Source organism: Leuciscus leuciscus (genome assembly GCF_965113295.1).
Source record: "Leuciscus leuciscus genome assembly, chromosome: 25".
NCBI classification, from domain to species: Eukaryota; Metazoa; Chordata; class Actinopteri; order Cypriniformes; family Leuciscidae; genus Leuciscus; species Leuciscus leuciscus.
The window spans coordinates 12,552,284-12,576,288 of NC_138724.1; the positions used below are offsets into that span (position 1 = coordinate 12,552,284).

At 38.9% G+C, this 24,005-nt stretch overlaps 1 protein-coding gene and 1 long non-coding RNA gene across 3 annotated transcripts in view; one reads left to right on the forward strand and one right to left on the reverse strand.

Moving 5' to 3' along the window:
- lsp1a (lymphocyte specific protein 1 a) overlaps positions 1–23,638 on the reverse strand; it is a 44,118-nt gene extending 20,480 nt beyond the window's left edge. The window contains exons 1-6 of one of the 2 annotated variants that reach the window (XM_082160466.1): positions 23,440–23,638; positions 15,857–16,003; positions 10,088–10,460; positions 9,862–10,001; positions 4,644–4,902; positions 4,333–4,473 (exon numbers count right to left, since the gene is read on the reverse strand). In XM_082160466.1, coding sequence (XP_082016592.1) covers positions 4,333–4,473; positions 4,644–4,902; positions 9,862–10,001; positions 10,088–10,460; positions 15,857–16,003; positions 23,440–23,498 — 1,119 coding nt within the window. In that variant the 5' untranslated portion in view covers positions 23,499–23,638. Of the gene's footprint in view, positions 1–4,332; positions 4,474–4,643; positions 4,906–9,861; positions 10,002–10,087; positions 10,461–15,856; positions 16,004–23,439 lie in introns of both variants that reach the window. The other variant, XM_082160465.1, reaches the window with a different exon arrangement.
- On the forward strand, positions 16,017–20,911 carry LOC309491143. The gene is made up of 2 exons (XR_014202935.1): positions 16,017–16,959; positions 17,156–20,911. It is a non-coding gene; the product is annotated as an uncharacterized lncRNA (long non-coding RNA).
- Positions 23,639–24,005: the final 367 nt, after the last annotated feature.

Below are 24,005 nucleotides of genomic sequence, written 5' to 3' on the forward strand. Positions count from 1 at the left end.
CTGCTCACTGAGAATGTAGTTTCAACTGTCAATCACTACTTTTTAAGAATCTCAGGGTCCCCAAAACACAGAGTACAAAACTGTTATATCATTTATTTCAGATAGCCTCTCCCCTAAATGGCACATGATACAAAACAGATAGCCTCTTCCTGAATAATTGTGGCATTTCACTTAGTGTGAGTGAAGACCCAACAACATACTTTATGAGAAATTTTATGAGAAATGATTAAGCTTGATGCCTTTACACGACCGGTCAAAACAAAGTTTAGAATAATTCAGATTTGTTATGCTTTTGAAAGAAATCTCTAATGTTCTCAATGGCTGTATTTATTTTATAAAAAAAAAAATACTGTAAAAACAGAACAATTGTGTAATATTATTACAATTTAAACAAATAGTTTTCTATTTGAATATACTTTAAAATGTAATTTATTCCTGTGATGGCAAAGCTGAATTTTCTGAAGAACTCCAGTCTTCAGCGCCACATACAGTAATCCTTCAGAAATAATTCTATGCTGATGTGGTGCACACTTTGACCGATAGTGTAGTGTTTCCCTAATATATTGTGGTATTAAGCCATTAATATTTATCACATTTGATTTAACATCTTGGGTAGATAGAATACTATACCACAGCATAAATGAATGAGGAATGGACAACATAACAAGCACCTAACCTGATTCTAGTACAATAAACCTAACAGCAGGGACTATGGCTTTTTTGCAGCCTTTAGAATGCCATAATGCACTCTTGAATTCCTGAGAGATATTGCGCAATTCAAGAAACGCCTTCCGTTGTATGTGAGATTAGGATGTGTAAATCTGCTTTGTTCTCAAGAACTTCACATAAAAGTTCAAGATGTTCAGATATGGTCACTTGTCCACACTAATACATTTTCGTTTGAAACTTATCTTTTTCTCTCCATTTTGGCCTTCCGTCCACATGAGACAATGTGTTTTGTTGTTTTTTGACAGAGATTTTTGAAAATGCTCTCTCAGATGGATAAATTTGAGAACTTTATTATGTCTATTATGTCATCTTGTGAACTATTTAGTATGTATGCATGCGCAGTAAGGTGATTTAAGCATTTTCAGATGTTTCAGTGTGGATTAGCAACTTTTGGAAAACGCTTGAAAACGTGTGTGTGGACAGGGAGCGCGTTGAAATGAAAACGCTGTTTTAAAATGTATCCGGAGAATGTAGATGTAGCATTAAAGGCCAATTCACACTGCACCGACAGACGGCAACAGTAACTTTGATCAGTGTGTTACCCCTGTCAGTATGTTGGCTTCTGTCAAAGCTTGCTTTCTCCGACTGAACATGCTAAATCGGAATTAGAATATCTGAGAAGTGACGTGCTGTTCCTTGGTGACTGACGGCGTTGGTCTGCGTCTGTCGGTGCAGTGTGAATTGGCCTTAAAGGGATAGTTCACTTTGAAATTAATTTTTGGTATGTTTTAGCTTACCTCAAGTGCATCCAAGATGTAGGTGTCTTTTTTTCCGCAGTAGTTTCAATTTTGATATTTTTAGGTCAAACCGTTCTTGTCTGTCAGTCATATAATGCAGGCCTATGGTCACTTGTCTCAAAGAGCATGCACAGAGTCCAAATTAAAACAATGCCCCGTCGTCCAAATTAAACAATTCCCCATCGTAAGTACACGTTGATGGCCTAAGACACGAAACGAGCGGTTTGTGTGAGAAAACGAACAGCATTTATATAATTTTTACCACTTATACGCAGCCATGTCCAAGTGATCTGATCTGACGTGTACGCAGACTGGTGCATAGATATATACACACTAGATGTCGCCTTGTCTACGGCAGTTCATTGGAACGAATGTCTTTAAGGCGACATCTAGTGTATATATCTATGCACCAGTCTGCGTACACGTCAGATCAGATCACTTGGTCCACACTACTTGGTTACTGTTCGTTTTCTCACACAAACCGCTCGTTTCGTGTCTTAGGCCATCAATGTGTACTTACGTTGGGGAATTGTTTAATTTGGACGACGGGGAATTGTTTTAATTTGGACTCTGTGCATGCTATTTGAGACAAGTGACCATAGACCTGCATTGACAAGAACGGTTTGACCTAAAAATATCAAAATTGAAACTACTGCGGAAAAAAAAGACACCTACATCTTGTATGCCCTTGAGGTAAGCTAAAACATACCAAAAATTTATTTCAAAGTGAACTATCCCTTTAAGACCTTAAGATCTTGCAATGTAGGAAAATGAGTTACTTGTTTTCCATTGCTGAGGGGTCCAGGTTTTGTGCCCCTCACACTATGTTCTGCATCTTTGTGGGTTGACCTTGGATACCAGTGGATAAAAGCCAACCTAGCTATAAATTCCAGCTTTGCTAGGCTCATGACCTACAGTTTGTGTTTAGACTGAACCACTAAGTGTCTGAGTAATCTTACTTTATTTAGATTGGAAAGATTTGACTAGAGATCCCACAGGCATTAAAGAGTCTGCAGACATATTGCCTGTGCAACCTCATCGCCATAATTCTGGGTAGTTGCCAGGGCGTTGCTATTTGGTTTTTAAGATGGTTTGGTTGGTTTCTTGGTGGTTATCCATGCCACAAGTCTCTATGATACTCTGGTCTCTAATTAGGGTTAGGAGTTTGTTTGTTGTGCAAGCACCACTGGTTATGAAATCTACCATTATGCTGTTTTCATTTTATTCCAACTTCTGGATGTATGATCCTGTTTTTAGAAAATCTAGGACAGTTCATTAATGAATATGTCTATGCAAATGCTTAATCATCACAAAATGTCATGTTGATTTTTTTTCTGGAGCCTCTAAACATGTGTTTTTCCATTTATTGATGAAATTCAACTCATCGGTTGTGTCTGAACTGATGAAACGTCTTCAAGAAATGGACAAATGAGTCAGAATAAATTTGACAGGATGTACAACAATGAAAGTCCCATAAGTGCATGTGTAAAAACACAGCTGTTTTATAATTCACTGTAAAGCAAATGCAGCAAAGAAACAAATAACACTTTTCAAACAGTTTTGGTAGTTTGGTAGTTCAAGCAAAGAAACAAAAACTTTAAAAAACTAAACCAATTTAAAGGAATATCCCAAGTTCAGTAATGAGTCACATGTTGACAGTTACCAAATAAAATGATGTATTTTAATTTGTTTGATTTTACAAAGTACAGGTAATAATTATTTTCTGTGATACTTAAAAACATGTTAATTTTTTTTGAACATGAAATATTCCTGTAATTCTTATCTGGAGATCAACATATGAATATGCATGCACGTCACTTGACTCAAAAGATGTGTTCAACCACTTATAATATATGTACACTGCAAACAGGTGGTTATGATCACAGCACAACAAGCACAAGCAACTTACAAAATAAAATGGGGCTTGCATTCTGAAAAAAAGAACAGGATTATTTATCATAATGTTCACTGTCTGAGAATTGCTTATTTGTTGTGGTTGTAAAAGCATTTCTAGATTTTCGTAGAGATGCAATTGAAGAAATATTTTCAAAGATTATTTACCCAAAAATGAAAATTTGCTGTTAATTTACCTACCCTCAGGCCATCCAAAATACAATGTAGGTGACATTTTTTTTCTTCAATTGAACAGTAAAGAAGAAAACTGTGGTCCTTGGTGATTTGTATAATGCAAGTCAATGGCTCCTGTCACTTTGAAGGTAAAAAATAAACATATACAGGCAAAACACAATGAATACCCATGGCTCCTGACGATACATCGAGGTCTTGTGATGCTAAATGATCGGTCTGTGCAAGAAACTGAACATTATTTACAACATCATTATTACCTGTAATCCACAGCCTTGGCAAACGGTCCTGAGCGCGTTCACGACAGTCTGAAGCACAAGCTTCCTGTTGCATAATGACGAATGTGCGTGAGCAAACTCACACATGTGCTGAGGGGTGTGTGTTGTATTGTTCATCAAAATCATATTTTGTGCTTATCCTGGATACAACAACCTATCGGGAACCTCAATCGGGAAGATTGGCTTGTCACAGATTCTCAACGCTTTGAGCTCCAGTGCATACGTCACAATGCGTCACAATGCAACCGATCGTTTCACTTCATAAGACCTCAATAAATCATCAAGAGCCACGGGCATTCATTTTGTTTTGCCTGCAGTATGTTTTTTTGACTCTCAAAGTGACGATAGAGCCATTGACTTACATTATACAAATCACCAAGGACCACAGTTTCATCTAAAAATCTTCTTTACTGTTCTACTGAATGGTGAGTAAATTAACTGCAAATTTACCTTTTTGGGTGAACTATCCCTTTACGAATGTTTATGAAGATATTTACTGTTACCTTGAAAGTTGGACTGATGGGGTTTAGAGGGTTAAATGGGTCATCACCATCTGTGGAAGTGATGTTTATATTCTTCATTCTCTTCTCTGCCGCTTCCATCCTCCTCCTCTCAATGTCCTCCTTCATCTGTCTCTTGTCCTCCTGTAGTTATTAATACAAAATGAAATAGAATCTTTAAATAATGTTCTGCTTCTGGAAGAAACCTGGACAGTTTAACATTCCCACAACCAAAACAGAGTGTTTGAAAAGCATTTAAAGACATATATTCGTTGGCTGGACTAATATTTGTGTTTTTAAATCAGCTCAGCCACCTCTTGTTTGGCTATTTTCTGCTGTTCCTCTTCATCTCTCCTCCGCTCCTCCTCTTCACGAGCTTTGCGGCGTTCCTCTCTCTTCTTTTTCAGTTCCTCTAGCTCCTGCTCAGCCTCGGCCTGACGCTGCCGTAGGTGCTCCATTTCCTGGCTCTCCTTTTCCTGGTGGCTACGTCTAATCTTCTCGAGCTTTAGCTCTGTCTCCAAACCGGCATGCGTGTCTTTCTTAGTTTCAAAGGGCTGATCTACATCTACAGTCCTGCTGGAGAAGAGTGGAGAACAGGAAAATGGGGTTAGTCTCAAGATGGCATATTTGTTATTTCTGAGAAACAATCAGTACATACTTTTGAACAGGCATATATTCTGAGCATCCAGTCATACATTTTCGACATTTTTGGTGCTTGTTCACAGAGATTATTATATTTCCACACATTCAAATATGAATATATCTCAGATAACCTAAAACAGCTCATAAATATAGAACAGGTTGGTCAGTCAGGCTGTCTCTTTCTGTCAAAGTGGATAGTTTTTGGCCAGAATAGGCAGTTGAATGGGCCAGACCCTACGGTTAAAGGTCTGGCTATACAAGAGTAGATATTAACCAGCTCCCTTAACAGCCCTTTTAGAAGCTTCCTGGCAAGACTTTTTGGCAGCTACAATATTAGGTCACGTCTATAACATATATGACGTAAGCCTCTAAATTTAACAGGACCAAATTGTACATTAATTTTCCCCCTAAAGTCAACTTATAATGTTAGTCAAATTGTCTTTTAGACAGTTATTATTTATCCAATACAGTGACTATTTATCAAAAACATAAATAATGACTCCTCAAAAACATTTAGTCAATACATAATTTTCCTTTTCTTTGACTCACAGTTAAACAGTAGCCTGGTGGTCTGGGAACCACATGTTTATTTTCTCGTATTTGAGGCGTGGTTTACGAATGCCCAGAGCCGTTTATTGGGCGCTACGAATGTCTATCAAATGCGCCTGTACGTACAGTAGCTCATAGCCAATCGTTTCAATTATACCAGATGACGTATGTAGAGCGACAGAAATTCGACGAGGAAGAAGACGAAATAAACTTGCGTTCTAAACTACTTAGAACACTATCTAAGGCTGCACCGAAAGGTAACTTCGCGTCTGATGCCATGTTGGATCCATAGATATAAACAAACTGCTTCGGTGTGTCGCATAGACGTCGTCATCGCCTTGCTGCTCCCTCCCCGTTCTGTGATTGGTTCCCTTTTTGAGGGGAAAATCTGGTCCATGGTGTCCAGGCTGCCTAGCAGCGTGAATAAAATCGCGCTGCGCACAAGGCAGCATGGGGAAACACAGGCTGTATTTTTAAAATAAAGTTTTTTTTTTTTTTTTTAGCTTTCTCATTAGTGTAATGCAATATATACAGTACCGTTTAAACAGGGGGTTTTATGAAGTTCAGCAAGGACATTGACCAAAAGTGACAATAAAGACTTCCCTTTCAAGGGAACTCGAGCTGTGTCAAAATGCTGTGGGAATGCCCCTGTGTTATCGCGTCATGAAGCACGTATGGAATCAGTCCAATGGCACGACGGAACGTAATAGGTGGGTGACGTCATCAACCAGGAAACTATAAAGCACACCTGAATCAAACAGCGTCAGCTTCTGTGTCTTCAGCAAGTGCTCTGTGTGAATCATTGTCTGTGTTTTTGTCTGTCCTTAGAAGTTGATAGGCAGGAGTTTGCCGAGGCAGAGCGGTGGCTTCAGACGTGGGGTTCGCAAATGGATCTGACAGAGGGGTTTGACACGGGCCCAGCCCTTTCTCTGCCTTCACCTGTCAGATCCAGTGCCTCAGTTCAGGGTTTGGATGCACGCACTGCGGTTTCTTCCGCCCAGAGTGAGGCACCGGTATTGCAACTATCCAGTTCGGAGGAGCTGGATGTTGTTAGTTTCGGGACAGGAGATACTGAAGACTCGTCACTTCAGTCTCCTGCATGTGAGGAGCTTGTGGAGGTCCTCACTCGTGCTGTAGCTAAATTAAGCATTGAGTGGCCAGCAGATGAACAGGAGACCAGGCAGAAAAGCAAGCTTGATATACGCTTTCTGCCCTCTTGTGTGCTGCCTCCACAGGTTCTTGCCGTTTTTTCCCGACCTCCAAACTGAGGTGTCGAAGTCATGGAAAAGACCGGTTTCATACCGTGTGTTTAGTCCACAAACATCCACATATTTAAATATTCATGGGTCTAGACATCACGGTTATGGGGTGATGCCAAGGGCCAAACAGACGCTTGCGAGCCATCTCTCCCCTGAGTCTGCATTGTCCTTTAAAGCACCGGCATTACCCACCAAACCACTCAGAAACACATCAGCTTTCGTGGATAAAGCTTATTCGGCGGCAGGTCAGGCCGCGGCACACCTACACACTATGTCAATCATGCAGGCAAACCAGGCCGACCTATTAAAAGACATGAGTGAGAGTGAGGAGGTCAGCACTGACGTGATTCGAGAATTACGTCAGGCAGCAGATTTATCTCTGTGTCACCATGGAGACGGCCAAGTCAGTGGGCCGTTCTGTGGCAGCCCTGGTGGCCACGTTGAGGGATTTATGGCTGAACCTCTCAGGAATGAAGGAGAGAGAAAATACCTTCTTTCTGGACGCCCCACTTTCCCCTGCTTTCCTGTTTGGTGACTCAGTAAACACGGTCATCGTAAGGTTTCAGGAAGAAAAAAGCAGGCGGCGGCATTCCAGAAATTCCTGTCTCTCCGCACTCATGTCTCAGGGGCTGCTGGGCGGGAGCAGCCCCGGCCGTCGACTTGCTCCTCACACCGGGCGCAACAAAAGCAGAGCATCAAAAAGAAGGGGATGTGGCACGGCGCTCTCAGGCGAAGTCAACGGATACGAGGACCGTTATTGTTTCGAAGACGGCTTGTCTAAAAAGAAGTCCCTGCCGATGTAAAACGCTGTTCACCTAATTATACTGTGCCCGTCTCCCCTCGGTGCCCTCAGGGTGCCATTCTGCCAACCCCGCCTTTATGCCAGGGCACAGAGGGTCCCAGCGAGCATTTTCCAGAGGGGCGCTTGCTCCCTCCGAGGAGGGTCCTAGAGCAGTCAGACCAGTTGTTTCCTGCCGGTGCGCCGTTTCAGGGCACTGTGTCTGCTGTTTGAAGTACTTGAGAGGCCATTCTCGAGAGACTGGTACCCTTAGTAGATTTTCTGGCAGAGTGGAGATGTCTTCCAAATATATCTCGTTGGGTCCTGCAAACGATCGAAAAAGGCTATACTATCCAGTTCAGGTCTCGCCCACCACGGTTCAGAGGGGTCCTGCCCACAGTGGTTGGCCCTGAGCAGGCTCTGGTAATGGAACAAGAAGTAAAAGCTCATCTGCAAAAGGAGGCTATAGAGCGGGTTCCTCCTCCCAGCGGGGAGTCCGGGTACTACAGCCGGTACTTCAGATATGTGCCTGTTAAATTGCTCAGTAGGGAAGCCCATATTCAAAATGCTCACCCTCAATCAGATCGTGTCACAGATCAGGTCCGAGGACTGGTTTGTCACGATAGATCTAAAGGATGCATGTACTTCTATTTATCCATCCTTCCACAACACTGGAAGTTCCTGAGGTTGGTTGATTCTAGCTCAATCGGACAATCAGGCGGTTCGGCATCGAGATGTCGTTCTCGCTCAGATGAAAATGTTGGGGTTGAGGTTTAATACCAAGAAAAGTGTGCTGTCTGCATTACAGAGGACCACTTTTCTGGGTGTAGTATGGGATTATGGGGGTCTCCAGCTCGTATCGCTACGATTCTCTCAGCCATGAAACAAGTAAATCTAGGCCAGCCACTCTCTGTTAAGCAGTTTCAAAGACTGTTAGGCCTCATGGTAGCAGCATCCAACGTTATACCTTGCTGCCTGTTGCACATGAGACCGTTGCAGTGGTGGCTCAGGACCAAGGGGTTCTCCCCGAGGGGAAACCCGCTCCGCATGATCAAGGTCACGCGGCGCTGCCTTCGCGCCTTAGTCATGTGGAAAGAACCTTGGTACCTGTCCCAAGGGCCCGTGCTGGGAGCTCCTCGCGTCACGCTAACGACGGATGCATCTCTCACGAGTTGGGGGGCGATCATGAGTGGGGAATGGAGCTCCTATGCTGTGGGGGACATATAATGGCTTTGTGTTTTATATTGCGTGTCTCCGGTCTTGCTGAAATACTTCTGCTAATCAGCTGTGGGCCACTATTACTGAAAAATGTGTCTATTAATGCAGATTGTCTGTTGTTTTTACTACTTTGAGTAAAGATAAAGGATGGAGCAAGATTTGTTTGACAAACTTTAATGTTACATCAGTCATTCACGTCAGTGCTCACTAACGTATGCACCGTTGTTGATACAGATATGATGCAGTTCCCACATGTACACTGCAATAAATTAGAAATATACACATCTGTTTGTTGATGGACAAACACTTGTTAATGCTGATGGAATGCTATGAGGAATTACATTTGTTACATCTCATAATGTACCTCAAACTGAGTAGTGTATCACTGAGAAACATCCTGCTCATGTCGTCCTTGTGATGGAGGTTTGGGTTGAATAACTAGTTCTTCCAATGTTTCATAACTCATGCTCGGATTGATATGGTAAAATCAACGATATTGTTACTGTCTTTACATTTTGTACAATTGCTGAGTTTTAGACCAATCACAACTGACTTACTGGGCCATCTGACCAATCAGAGCAGAGCGGGCTTTTGGAAAGGAGGGATTTAGAGAGATTGAATCGTCAGACGAGTTGTTTGAGAATCAATAAAAAATGTGGTGATGTGCAATTTATATTATGAGAAAACGGAAGTGTTTTTTGACCTTTGATGCATGTAAATCTGTTGTAGGAGACCTCCAAAACAAAATTAGGAGACTTTAAAATAGCATAATAGGGGCAATTGTAATTATGAAATTACAACTTAAAAAATATAAACTGTGTTCATATCTTTGTAGAACTCGTAATTAGAACTTGTAAACTGGGAATTTCGTGAGCACTCCGACTTGTACCACATGACCGCTGTGCCACCTGACTGCTCCAGTTTCATATTGCCACTGATAGTGTTGCCATAGAAACGCATACTTCCGAGTCAAAGGATGTGAACAGCTCTTAGTAGAATGTCATGGGTTGGTAATTACGTTAATTACGACATGCCGTGAATGCAGCATAAAACCTATGGGTAAGAAAGTGTGTAGAATCAAGTTACCTTGGTGATCTTTTGGTTTTGATAAGATGTGATGTAATTTCCTCTGCAGATGCCTCTCCATTGCCATTAGGCGTTCTGTCTTTCTGTAGGAAGACTTTAGACGTGTATGACACTTTTACCTCCTTCCTCTCCTCTTTTATCTGTGAGTGATGGTTATGATTTAGACATAGTAACATACATGGTAAGATGTACTGTACTTCTAATATTGCAACAATTCTCCTGGCACCTTGTTCTCCTTTGGTGGTTTTATTTCCTGTTGTCTTTTGCTGTCGGTCGTGTCATCATGCCATTCCTCTGGTCTTTGACTGCTCACCCTTTCACTGATCTCCATTCGTCTCTCAGCGCTCCTCGTCTCTGGTCTTTTCTCCTCTTCCTCCCTGTCCTGAATTTGCTGATACTGTTTGGAGGTGGTTAAGCTGGTCTTCTCTCTTTGTCTAGATCTTGCATTCACATTTTTATCCTTCTCTTGCAACTCTTCTCCACTGCCATTCTCTTCCATTTTGGGCCGCATTCTCCGTTCCAGCTTCTGGGTCCAATCGCTGAAACCTTCATCCTCATCCACAGCAATAGTACTGCTGGGTTTGAGTTCACTTTCGTAGCTGAAAAACAACAACAACAACACACCTATGAGTATAAAATCTTCTTAGAGCCATTGCTTGGCAGATATAGCATGTGCATTCAGCTGTGGTGCTCACGTGGGAAACGAAGATTTGAATCTTACTTTTAAACTTAAACTAAAAAATGTTAACTCATTTTTAATCACTATTTATTTTCTACACTTTAAAATAATGTGAAATTTATGGTTAAAAAACAGACAGCAATTGAAATAATGCTAATATACCAAATCCCACACACCAAGTCCTGCTCTACATTTTTTCTTGTTCAAGAAGCTGTTTAACTTGGATATATGTCACATTGGATTATTGCAACTTCCGTTTCATGCCGACTTTAAAAACAGTTGGTAAAGAGAAAGTCATGATAAATCAAAGTTCATCAGAAGTTGATTTTCCACAAACTGAGGGAAAAACTATCAAACACACAAATATTAAACACCATCATGATAACAAATATGAAACTAAAATATTGCGATAAACATCAGTTAAACAACATAAGATGTAACATAAAACTCTAATGTACATAACTGATAAAAACAACAACTAAGAACAGGTATTTAAATAGATAAAAAACATCAAGTAACCAAGTGTCACCAAATACTTTATATACAAAGACTGCACTCATGTTACTGCACATTAGCTGGTCTATCCTGAAAAAAATATGTTTTTTTAACGCTTTTTGAGCATAAGAAACAACATTTATGAAATAGTTGTTTGTCAGATTTCATTGTTGATTTCAAACATACAATTTAATCCTAAGTTTGGTGAACAGCTTTGGAGAATTTGATGTTTCCACATTCAAAGAGATAGAAGCTGTGCTTGCATGACTGAAATAGCTGCCCGAGAGGCGTTTCAAAGATGGCACTCAGTGAAATGACTTGCCTGAAAGAGACGGTGACAGAATGTCAACTTACACTTTTTCACATGTGATTTTTACTTCCAAAAACCATGTAATAGTATTTTACTGTAAAAAGTTTGATGACAAACCTTGATGTTGGCTTGACAAAGCCTTATCTTAAAGTTTGAAATAACTTTGAAACGCTTGTAGTTAGAAGATTTTACTCAGTCAATAAAATGTGATTAACATGTTTTAGCACATTGCTAACATGTTCTTGCACGTTGCTAACATGTTTTAGCACGTTGCAGGCATGATTTAACACGTTCCTAACATCATTTAGCACATTGTTAACATGTTTCTAGAATGATTTAGCATGTTGCTGTCACGATTCCTCCGATTTTGTTCATGAACTCTTATTTTAATATTCTTTTGTCTTGTATTGCCTGTGTTCAGTTTTTACATTAAATTGATATATGTTTCAATTCAATTTACAAAATAGGTATTTAATATAAGTATACTCGATCATGCTCTCCCAAAACGAACAAAAACCTGGCCTTTTCTTTTAGTTGATTTAGACTCCATTACTTTGGGGTAAGACACTGATACTTGAACGAGAGGCAGACCTATATAATCACATTCAAAGGGAATCTGGGCAAGTTAACAGTCAGTCAGGCATGAACGGCTCCAGTCAGTGAAAACACCGCTTGAGCCCACGCACCTGTGATGGTGTTACTTTGATGAAAGAAACTATGTGCTGAGGTCACTGTGCCAGCCTATTAACACGAGAGGCCAACTTCAAACACGTTCCTCAGAAAACAGATGTTTGAGGTGCGTGTGAGGATCTGACAGGTGGTTGGTTGTTTGTTGTTGTTTTCTTTCATTTGCCATGGGCAACCAGAGGATTTTGATGACATGCATAATGTTCCATAATGCGAACTGTTTCACGTAACTTTGAAACAAAAAAAACAGGCAGTAAGCCGTATGCTAGTTTAAAAAGTAGTGTAGATTGAATGTAAAAATGCATCCCAGGATTGTGGATTGTCGCTTTACTGCATAGAAACTGTTAGAAAAGGGGGACAGTCTTCAGTGGGGTTCTATATAGAACCCTAGGGTTCTTGACTCAATCTTAAAGAAGGCTTTATGCCAAAAAGGTTCTAGGTAAGGCAGTGGTCTCAAACTCATTTCCTGGAGGGCCACTGTCATGATCCAGCTAATCAAGGTCTTCAGGGTTACTATACACTTCCAGGCAGGTGAGTTAAAGCTGGTTGGAGCTAAACTCTACGTACAGTGGCCCTTCAAGAGCTGAGTTTGAGACCAATGATATAAAGAGAAATGTCTTAAATAATTGAATAATACTTGTTTAATGGATTATTTGTTTATGTATTTTAAGTGATAAAGCATGTTTACGATCTGTTTAATTCATAACATTTAATTTAAAAAAATAAAAATAAAATTAAAACATAATTAATTCATTAAAACTAAATCCGTGAATCTCATGATGGGAAACATAGGTTCTATATCCGCTTGACAAATCCCTTTAAGATCCTATAGATAACTCTTTCTTCTAACACCATGTACAATTCAGACGCATTGCGATAAGATTCCAGCGACAAACAATTTTTCCACACCAGATGTGACGCGACTATGAGGGCCAACAAAATTAAAGGGTTAGTTCAACCAAAAATGATAATTCTGTCAGTAATTACTCACCCTCATGTTGTTCCAACCCCGTAAGACATTCGTTCATCTTTGGAGCACAAATTAAGATATTTTTGATGAAATCTGACTGCTGGATCACTTCTCCATAGGCTTCTAAGGGACTGAAACTTGCTGGCCCAGTAAAGTTATTAAAGAGATTGTTAATATAGTCCAAGTGACTACAGTGGCTCAATCTTAAGTATATCAAGCGACGAGAATACTTTTTGTGCGAAAAAAAATAAAAAAATAACGACTTTATTCCACTATTCATTTCCTTCCCTCTGGACCTCGAGTTAGTTCACGTAGTGTTTTTGCGCAGCGCGTCAGTGTTGTACGTCACAGGCATTACACACATGACCAGCGTCGGCCAATAGTGAGCCTACGTGGTGACATGTAACACAGACACGCTGCGCAAAAACACTACGTGAACTAACTCGAGGTCCAGAGGGAAGGAAATGAATAGTGGAATAAAGTCATTATTTTGGGGGGTTTTTTGCGCACAAAAAGTATTCTCGTCGCTTGATATACTTAAGATTGAGCCACTGTAGTCACTTGGACTATATTAACGATCTCTTTAATAACTTTTCTGGGCCAGCAAGTTTCAGTCCCTTAGAAGCCTATGGAGAGGTGATCCAGCTGTCAGATTTTGTTCCGAAGATGAACGAATGTCTTACGGGGTTGGAACAACATGAGGGTGAGTAATTACTGACAGAATTTTCATTTTTGGGTGAACTAACCATTTAATCAAAAATCACAGCCAATCAGAAGAGCATTTGGGTGGAGTCTATCTACAAGTGCACTCCACTCGCAACAAAATGGATAAGCACATAAATAATTTGATAAATACAACACCATTAACATTAAAAATATATACTGAGTGGCTGAAGCAGTCTGTGTCATAGAATACACTTTGTTCACATTGAGTTGAGTTTGGACGTTCTTGTTTCCTTTAATTTATTTTCAAGATCTGAGATGAATTATCCATTGTCACTTTCAGTATGCCAATTAAGGACTCACATTAGAAACTTCTAACATTCAATAAAGCACATAAACAGCACCTGAGATTATTATTGTCATACTACTCTGTATGATGTTTTTCCAGCTGTGTTCCCTGAGAACCTCGGCCACACTTCCTGCGCTCCTGAGAACGACTTGCTTCGACCAATCAGAAGCTGACACTGTTGTGATCCGGCGTCCTTTTATAGCTTCCACATCACCGTCACATGCGACGTCACGAGTGACGTAATGACGCAACACCAATCGAGATTGGACTAGTTCCCTACAGGCTTCAGACGCGTCACGCTGAAGGCTTTCCCCAATGTGTCGATTCTCGACGCAGCACGAGTTCCCTCAAAAGGGAACTATTTTTACCATGGTAAATTTGTCTAAGGGACTATTCAAAGGGTTCGCAAAAAGTTAAAACACACACACCTGCACTTAAAGAACTCAAAATAGAGATAAAAAAAAAGCTGTTTTCATAGACACCATCTGCACCTCTTACTATTTTCTGTTCATTGCGACGCCTTGAATTAAAATCTATGCAATCTGCCCAGGAGCTGCCGGAAAGGAATGCCAAGCACATTCCACAAGATTATTAAACAGATTTTCAGCAAAGCATAACGACTGAACATCAACAATCAGTCAATACAATTCAATACAGAATAGCCATGCTTATTTACAATAAAGCTTATTGTATGAGTCTAGTTCAAAAACTCTTGCACATGCATTACTGAAAAACACTTTTCATGTTGAACCGATCTAAAAAGTCTTAAAAATGATTCATGTGTATCTAAGCCAAGAGTGAGCTTCTAATCTCTGATCAGGGATAATTACAAAGTGGCCTTAGACGACCTATTTGTGCTTTGAACAGGTTGACTCAGACAGCTGTGTTTAACTTTACACATATAAAATATGTGGTATGTGTGTGAGGTCCATAATGTTTCTTTGATTAAAAGCAAAGCACTATGGTGTGGGATATGACATAAACCCTGTTCCAAAGGCATGCCCTGCTGAAAATTCTTCAGAGATTAGGTAATGATGAGAGACCAGCTGTGCCGCCCACTATACATGTGCACATGTCTTTGGTTGAGAGAAAAGAAGAGAGAAAGAAAACTAAACTGACATTTTGCTAAGTCCAACCTTACTATCAATGACATGACGCTCCTTTTTTCAGATATGTAAATCTATTAAAAAATACATTATGTAATCAGATTACTTTTTTCACGTAACTAGTAAAGTAATGCATTACTTTTTAATTCACAATAAAGTTTCGTAACTAATATATATATATATATCTCCCATGATAAGGATTCTTTTCAAGAATGCGGGTCATGCGCAACAAACTTCCGTAATTGGTATATATATAAAAAATATTTTATTTTTATATAAAAAGAAATGATATATATAACGACTTAAAACATTTTTGTTACCATAAATAATATAATGGTTAAGATGTGTTCATGTTTTCAATGTGAAAGGAAAATACGTTGTTACTTTTTATTTGATGGTTACACATGTTTTTCAAAACCATATGAAAACAACATGAATACAAAGATTGCATTTCAAAGAACATGGCACTTCTGTTTTAAACTAAATGTTTCCTTTTATTTATTATGGACATTCTTTTTTGACCCAAAAACTAAACAAAAACTGCAGTTGTTTACATGTCGGTCAGACGTCTCCTTCTGTCTATGTGGACAAGCTCTTGGCCAGAATAAGCTGCAATGAGAACCAGACATGTTGCAAGTCCACATTTCCATATTACATATGGAAATCTGCCAGGCAACAAAACAAGCTTAACAAATACCAGGTGAAGTGCGAAGTATAGAATGACGTTGATACTTACAGGCTGGCCTCAGGTGGGTTCACACTGTCCTGAGGGGACCCGGCAGATCTAGACAGGCTGTGTTGATTGCGGAAAGCCTCCCGGGCCCGACGTCGCCTTTCTCTCTCGATCTCCTCAGCATCTTCGACACTTCGCTGGGCCGTCACTCTGCAGGAAAAGAAGTGAGAATGAGCCCCTTGTTATACAAGATACATTTTTCTTTCTTGACCCAGATGAGAATCGTGGTCGAATGATAAATGACCCCCTAGCCTAGAGTGCTGTTGACTATGATCCATGGACCTCTTCAAGAAATCTCCAACAATTGTTTGTTTAGTCCCTTGTTTGAGATTTAGAGCCAGTGGAACATCTGCTCTGGCATTCGACACCGCCAATGCTTGAGTGACAGATGGGATGCCTATGCAAACTCACACTCAAGATACTGAGGCATCTCTGTGTTTATCTAGCCTGTAAACATACACAAACATGCTCTTCATGTCGCCAAGACTTGGAAAAGTAGGCCAAACAAACTAATTTAATTTGCCACTTGAAGCTTTATTTACTAATGTATTAACTTTGCTCTTCCTAAATCATAAGGGGGTCGATGTTTTTGCAAAAATTAAAACTCTATAATCCTTTACTCACATTCCAAACCTGTATGACTTTTTCTTCTGTGGAACACAAAGGAGATATTTTGAAGTTTGTGGTTTTTTGGTCATCCATACAATGGAAGTCATTGGGCTCCAATGTTGAGTAGATGCCAACTTTCGCCAAAATATCTTTTTTTGTGTGTTCTGTAGAAGCAAGAATATCGTACAGGTCTTGAAGGACACGAGAGTTAGTAAATGATTTTTGGGTGAACTATCCCTTTAGGCACTCAGTCTGGATTGTGGATCAATGAAGGGTGAACACAGGTCACCAATGACCCTCAAAAGAATTTCAGGCCAGATTACATCTGAGGTCACAGGTTGCTTCAATGGCTTTACAAATTGCCGTAAAAGCATGTCGACTGATCAATATTGTCTTATCGATATTCAAAAGAGGTTTCAGCTTGATGCCATTTGTGAACGTTTTTATTTTCCTCAACTTCTTATTTCGAGTTTTTTATTGAATGATCTACAGCAGTGGTTCTCAATTCCAGTCCTCGTGACCCACTGCTCTGCACATTTTGCATGTCTCTCTTATCTGACACACTCAGTTCAGTTCATGGAGTCTCTCCTAATGAGCTGATGATCTGGTTCAGGTGTGTTAAATAAGGGAGACATACAAAATATGCAGGGGATCACGAGGACTGGAATTGAGAACCACTGATCTACAGTATAGTGGTGCTTCAAAGAACCAGAAAACAACATGTTGAAATGAAGAACTTATGTAACACTGTGATATTTTTAATTGCCAAAGAACCACAAAGCAACACAAGAATCCTACAAAAGTTCTTCAATGAACTCCTTGATCAAAGGACCCTATTTAAAGAGTCATTGTTGTCACTGAAGAAGTTCATTGTTCTCAGAAGGTTCTGCTGACTAGCAGATATGCTTTGCTGCAGCAAAAATCGTACTTTAATGTAGGAATTTTACTTTTTGGAACTGATTTCACTAGCAAAGAAAAATATACAATCTAACTGGCTGAATTTAGTTTTAAATACAAGTTACAGAATAATAGTTTCTTATTTATTGAACTGTTAGAGAAAAGCACTTGCAGCTGGGTCATTCCCTGTCAACTCAACAAGGGGTCACTGATCGGCTAAAAATGTGTTTTTGATTTTTTTTTCTGCTGAAAGAAATGCATAAATGAAGAAGAAAGGCAAAATATTAAATGTCATAGTTGTATATCTACTGAGTAATCCACTCTTTTGTAGGGGGAGGGGGTGGTCAAAATGACAAATATCTCTGATACACCATTTCAGTGTATCCTTGGCACTGAGATACTGTATATGTTCTATGCAATTGTTTTGATAGAGAGAAAAATAATAAATTTCAAGTTTCAACATTATATAATCTTCTGATATTCCCCTTTAATTACAATAAGTATCAGCTGTGTGCCAAGTGACTTTAGTGAATTTAACAATTTACTCTAAGCGCCATATATTGAGATCCCAATATCGCTGAAATTGAACCATATAGGGCCTTAAAATATATAGATTCCAAAAGAAAAGCTTGTTAAACCCCAAAATGTTAAAGCATATTAAGAAATATTTTACACATCTTGAGTTACAGGCATGCAAATTACATGCAAAAACACAAGAAGTGCTTTTTCCCATACACCGCTGGCATATAATGCAACAAAGACTGCAAAGATTACAAAGTCAACAGATTTTACTAATAGACCTGTCAATTTCTGTGTGCAAATAAAATAATGATGCTTCCATCTTTCTAAAGTCATTTATATCCCCTTGTAATTTGGCCCCAAATCTCAGGTGAAAATTGTCATTTTGTTTGTCTTTCCTCCAAAAAAAAATATTAACAAAATCAAAAAAATTGAGCTGGGGAAGTTTCAGAAATTTGATTGATTTGACACGGAATCACCCAATTAGACTTGCAATCGAGATGTACCGAATATATCAGTATGGCTGCAGTTACCTGTGGCACTCTGCCTTCAGCAATACTGGTACAAACCAGTTTACTCATAACCCAACTACATCTTGAAACCAACCATACAATTTCACAAAGGGCTTATGGCAGGATCTGATCTGTCACACACAGTTCCCGTGCCTCTGATTATAGGCTGTTAATCTCTCAGACGGGATTACTTCATTTTTTGGCAGAAGTCACTTGAATGATGTCAATCCTGCCAATGATGTCATTCAACATCAGATTTATGTACCACTATCAGTCTGATTATGTAGCCTTTTCCCTTTATGTCTGGAAATACCATCTTTCAATAGTTATGGAAGTGAAAACAGATTTTCAGTCATGGTGAGCGTATTGTCAAACACAGACTGACAAAATGTTTCTCAGACCCATTTCTGAATTAAATGGAAACAATAAAGTGAGAGAGAAAGAAAGGGAAAAGCAAACAAGAGCCTGGCTTATATTCAGTATCACCTCCCCTGACAATGTGTTGACTCAACTTCCACAGCTTGGTGCCCTGGGGCAGAAAGGATTTGGAAAGCTTGATGGATTGGGAAATGTTTTTCGCCATTGTTGCCTGCTCTAATTTACCACAGCCAAGTCTGGTCTTGCAGAGCACAAGATGAGCTACATGGGTCAGTCACAAATGGGTCACATGGAAGTTGACCTCCGACCTGAGTTTCCCTTTTCCTTTTTAATTATTAATGTGAAATCAGTGATCAGTAAAATACCAATTGTCTGATACATGCTCTCCAGACAGGGTGTCATTATCATTGATTGAAGGCATGTATGACTTCCATTGTTCTGTGGAACACAAAAGAAGATATTTAAACTGTTTTTGAAACATATAATGAAAGTCAAAAGGGTCCAAGACAACCTATTTTTCATATGTTTTAAGTCATTTTTTCAAAATACCTTCTATGTTCCACAGAAGAAAGAAAAAACATAAAGGTTTGAAACAACATGAGGGTGAGCAAATGATTTTTTGGGTAAACTAGCCCTTTTAAAGCCCTGTTTACACCAGCAACTAAGCAACTGGAAGTCGATTTCTGGCAGCGTCAGTGTGAGTATGCTCTCCCGAGGCTTCATGGGATAGTGTGCACTGGATTTGCACTGCAGAATCTTGCCAGAAGTGAAATCTGGGTACTTTTTGCCTTTTATAAATGCATTTAGACAGACTACTTTTTCAAATACTAGTTTTCACCAGAAGTATGCACATTCGAATGCAGCCAGAGCTTTAATTTTTGGGTTAAATAAGCCCTGTTTACACTGACAGAAACTGGAAGTCGTTCATTGTTCAATAGAAGACAAGACAATATAGCGATCAGGTTAATGTTACTGGGATTTACAGGGATTTCACTGTTCTAAACAATGTGTCTCTGCCCAGTGTCCACATAAAAATTGTGCATAGAATTAGATTATTGTGAAATTCAAACAATAAATGTTATCGTGATATCGCTACGTGAACACTGATGTAGAAACACCTAGCCCTGGTTGTAAGACTAAACCTGACATAAACTGTAAACTTGTCCCTTAAATCTGATTGGTTGAGTGAAATGTTGTTCCAGGATCAACAAAGGTGGTGATCCAGGAACATGTTGTACTCTGTGAAATCAGGTTCACCTAAAAGGTCCTAAAAAAGTGTGTGAACAACACGTTATGTTACATTTACCTCAGCAAAGTCATTCAATCCTGTTAGCAAGAAAGAAAAAAAAAAAACTGTTAGAGAAGCATATCCTTGTTTTGTGTTTGTTTGCAGGGTAGCAAATCCTTGTGTTTGAGATTTGAATGATGGATGCTGTTATTTTCTTCCTCTCTCATTTTATATCTGAATTGAAGGGCAGCTGTGAGGTTTATTGCCTCTGTGACTGTGAGTCAGATGATGTCATTCTAAGGACAGATTTAAAGAGCAAAGGAGAGTTATTTTCCCAGGCATGTTAGTATCTTCCTGCTGTCAGCGTGTGGTCACATCACTGCAAACCTCACATACGTTTTCCAGTGTTCCCTAAACGGCTGAAGACATTTCAAAGCACTGATCTAAGCTTCAATGATGAATCATGAATCATGAGGATTGTAACATCTGTAATTATGTCATTTTATCGGAGAGCTCTAAAAATTTTTTTTTTTTTAGCACACTATAAAATGAGAGGATAGATTCCTAAATTACTTTTTACACTTTTTATTTCCCCAAAGTTTTTAAAAATATATTGTTTTTCTTAGTGTGAAGGACATTTAAAAAATATAAAGATCCATTTTTAAGAATAAAGAACCTATTATTTTAATGGTGACGTTCAATGGATGTTAAAGGTTCTTTATGGAACAATAGATGCCAAAAAAAAGAACCTTTAGTTTTAAGAGTGTAGTTGGTATTTGAAAATGTGCATAACATGCAACAAAAAAGGCTCTGGAATGGGATTATGATTGATTTGCAAATATATATATTTATTTTTCTCATGTATGTTTAGATTTTATATTTGAAATGTATAGTTTACTTTTAAAGTGAGCTTTTTTTATATATATATATAATGTAGTTTATGTTTCTCTGTATTTCTATGGCCTAGGAGTAGACACATTCTTCTAATTTCAAATGATTGACATTTTAAAATATACAGTACTAACCTGAATTTTACCTCTTATCTCTATTCTCACTGCCTAGAGCCTATCTTTAGTGGCTCATCTTACCCCACTCCCCCTATATATACGTCTTTAATGCTTAACTAAACATAACACAGTGCCCTCAGTGTTTATTCTACTCTGTTGCCTAAAACCTTCGGAAAAGCATACTGCCACAGGGATGGTAAAGTTTATTCCCCCTTTCAGTCAAACGGCTAAGCCTTCTGCATTCCAGCAGCTCTTATCAGAGAATCGTAAATAGAAGAGCTGCTCACCTAAAGTCCACAGATCGGAGGGGTCACGGCTTTGACCACAATGAGAAAGATGTTTCGTGCAAGATACAAACATTAGTGTAAAATTTGTACAATACAGAATCAACACCACAAAACCAAAAATCTAAAACGATTTTGCGGTAAGAGTCAGTGTGACGTGCTGTGTGTACTGTACAATCTGTAGAGGTTGTAATGGGGTTTGACAAGTGTATAAAAAAATACTGCATGCACAGTGTTGCAATTGACATATCCGGAACGTGTCGCAGCAGTTCTGATGAATGTAGGCCGTTAATAGATAAAGCAGCTTGTTGAGTGTGAGAAAAAGCTGATTTTTGGCAGCTTTGAAAAGCCTTGGGGGAATAAATCCTGTCTGCCATTAATGCAACCTGTTTGTGTTTGACAAAGCACACCTGATCCACCTCAAATCCTTTTTGTACAGAAGTGAAAAATTGTTTTCCTGATTTGTTATCACAAAATGTTTTCTTTTGTCAAATCAGCTTAGATAATTTATGTGGATCAGATAACATACTATTTTGAGTTTCTGTTGATTAAACTAATCTCCTTCATTGCACTAACTCAATTATTTTAACTTCAATTAACTTAAATTCGTAAGGCAACCAGGTTATTTACATTTATTAGTTAAACCAATAATATCTGTTTACAGTGTACTGAGAGGTTATGCTATTTTTGTCCTTATACAAATTGTGTGTCTTATCTTTAAACCACTCCTTTTGTGTCCCATGGGAGAAAGACAGTCATGCGGGTTTTGAAGGACATGAGGGGTAAACAATGACTATCATGTTTAGGTGAACTAAGCTTTTTGTGACAAATTTTCGGGGGAATTCTGTAAAGACCGGTTTATGTTTGTACACTCAAAAAATAAAAAGTCCCTTCATAGATATGACACATTTAAATTTTGGTTACTTTACTTCAACATAACTAACTAGGAGTAATACGTATTTAATGAGTCTAACATAAAATATTTAAATAGTGTCATTTATACAATTTATTTAAGTTTGATCAACTCAGCTTAATTAGATTAAGGAAAGAGGATCGACTTCTGTGCATGCAAAACAGCTGGGTAGTTCACCACTGAAGTTTTTTATGTTTAAATTAGTACATTGTGAAATGCCGGTTTCATTGTTTACAGTTAATAAACCTACAGTTTACTACCTAAATTATAGTTGGCTTGTAACACCTTTAGAGATAACCGGTCATATTGATGTGTGTCATTGCCAATGAATGTCAACAGGTCACATCTTTAATCAAGTGCCCTCAACCCTCTCCTTCCTCCCTTCTCCTGTCCCGTCATCTATCCACAATCCCACAGCACAAACAATAAACTCTTCTCTGGAACCATGACAAAATTCCAGCTCATAAAAGCCACAGTAAACGACACATCATGCATTTCTCTATAAAGACAACAAGGCATGAAGGTGTGACAAATTGCTAGAATGTAGTAAAATGTGCTGAGAGTTAATTATTGTATTTATATATACTATATGTAAATCAACCTTAGTATGTGTTCAGGTCTTGTTTAGGTGTAAACATCTGTTTTTGCCTATTTGTTAAGCAATCATAATCACAATGTTGGCATTTACATACATGTCGTTTTAGCTCATTTTATCAGCTCATATTAATTGAGAGACATTTGTGAATTGAGGGATTATCCATATTTAAAAATTCTGTTGCACCAAAACTCATTTTTATCTATTAAAGACAAATGATTTAATGTTTATTTTGATTTTTTATCAAAATAAAATGAAAAAAATGAAAAAACTAAGAAATAACGACCAGTTAGAGGACCTAAGAAATACAGCTTCCATTATATGTATAATTTAACCTAACATCTTAATGTTATTTCAACTAACCAAATACAGACATTTCCATTACCCTAATGTAAAAAGTTAATATCTTCCCATAACAAAGGATGACAGGTTCTTAAAGAACACAACATGGCATTGAATACATGTGCATTAAATATTTACATGAATTAAAAAACTTCAGTTCAAACAATAACCCCATCATTACCCACAAAACTGACATTAGCAATTGCAAAAGAACAATGAAAACAAACTGTCCATCATCACACCTGAGATCCCAGCTATAAACGTTAAATTTGATGCGAAAGTCTGGTATACAAATTCCTCACCTCAAGAGGTTCTGCAAACCTTGCTTGCTGGAGTTTTGTCTCATGAATGCACTTGACATTGTTCTTTCTTCTCCGAGCTTCTTTTTTTTTCTGAGATGTTTTGAATTCCGTGGAATCTGATTCACAAAGACTCCCTCACGCTCTTTCCTTGGACGCTCAGGTTTTGAGGAGAGATCCACGCGGCACTCGGGCTCGTCTCAAAGACTGGCTTTAGTCACACATTGTCCCCTCCTCCTCTCCTCCTCTTTTTTTCCCTTTCCTGCATGTGGTTCTCATTGAGAGAGCTCAGACCATAACCTAACATCTTTTCCCCCTCCTTTTCCCTCTTTTTCAGGGTCATGTGGCCGTCCCAGGGGAAAATGTAAGTTGATACCCCACACCCCATGCTATGAATCCAGCCCCCCCACATGACCCCCGTCCCAAACCCAGAATTCAGCCTTTCTTTTACTCTGTTTACATTGGTAGCAAAGCTCCCAGACATGCTTACAAACAAACTTCAGAAAGCATTTTGATTCTCCCCATTGCTTTTCTCATATACTTATGATGACATAATTACACTACCGTTC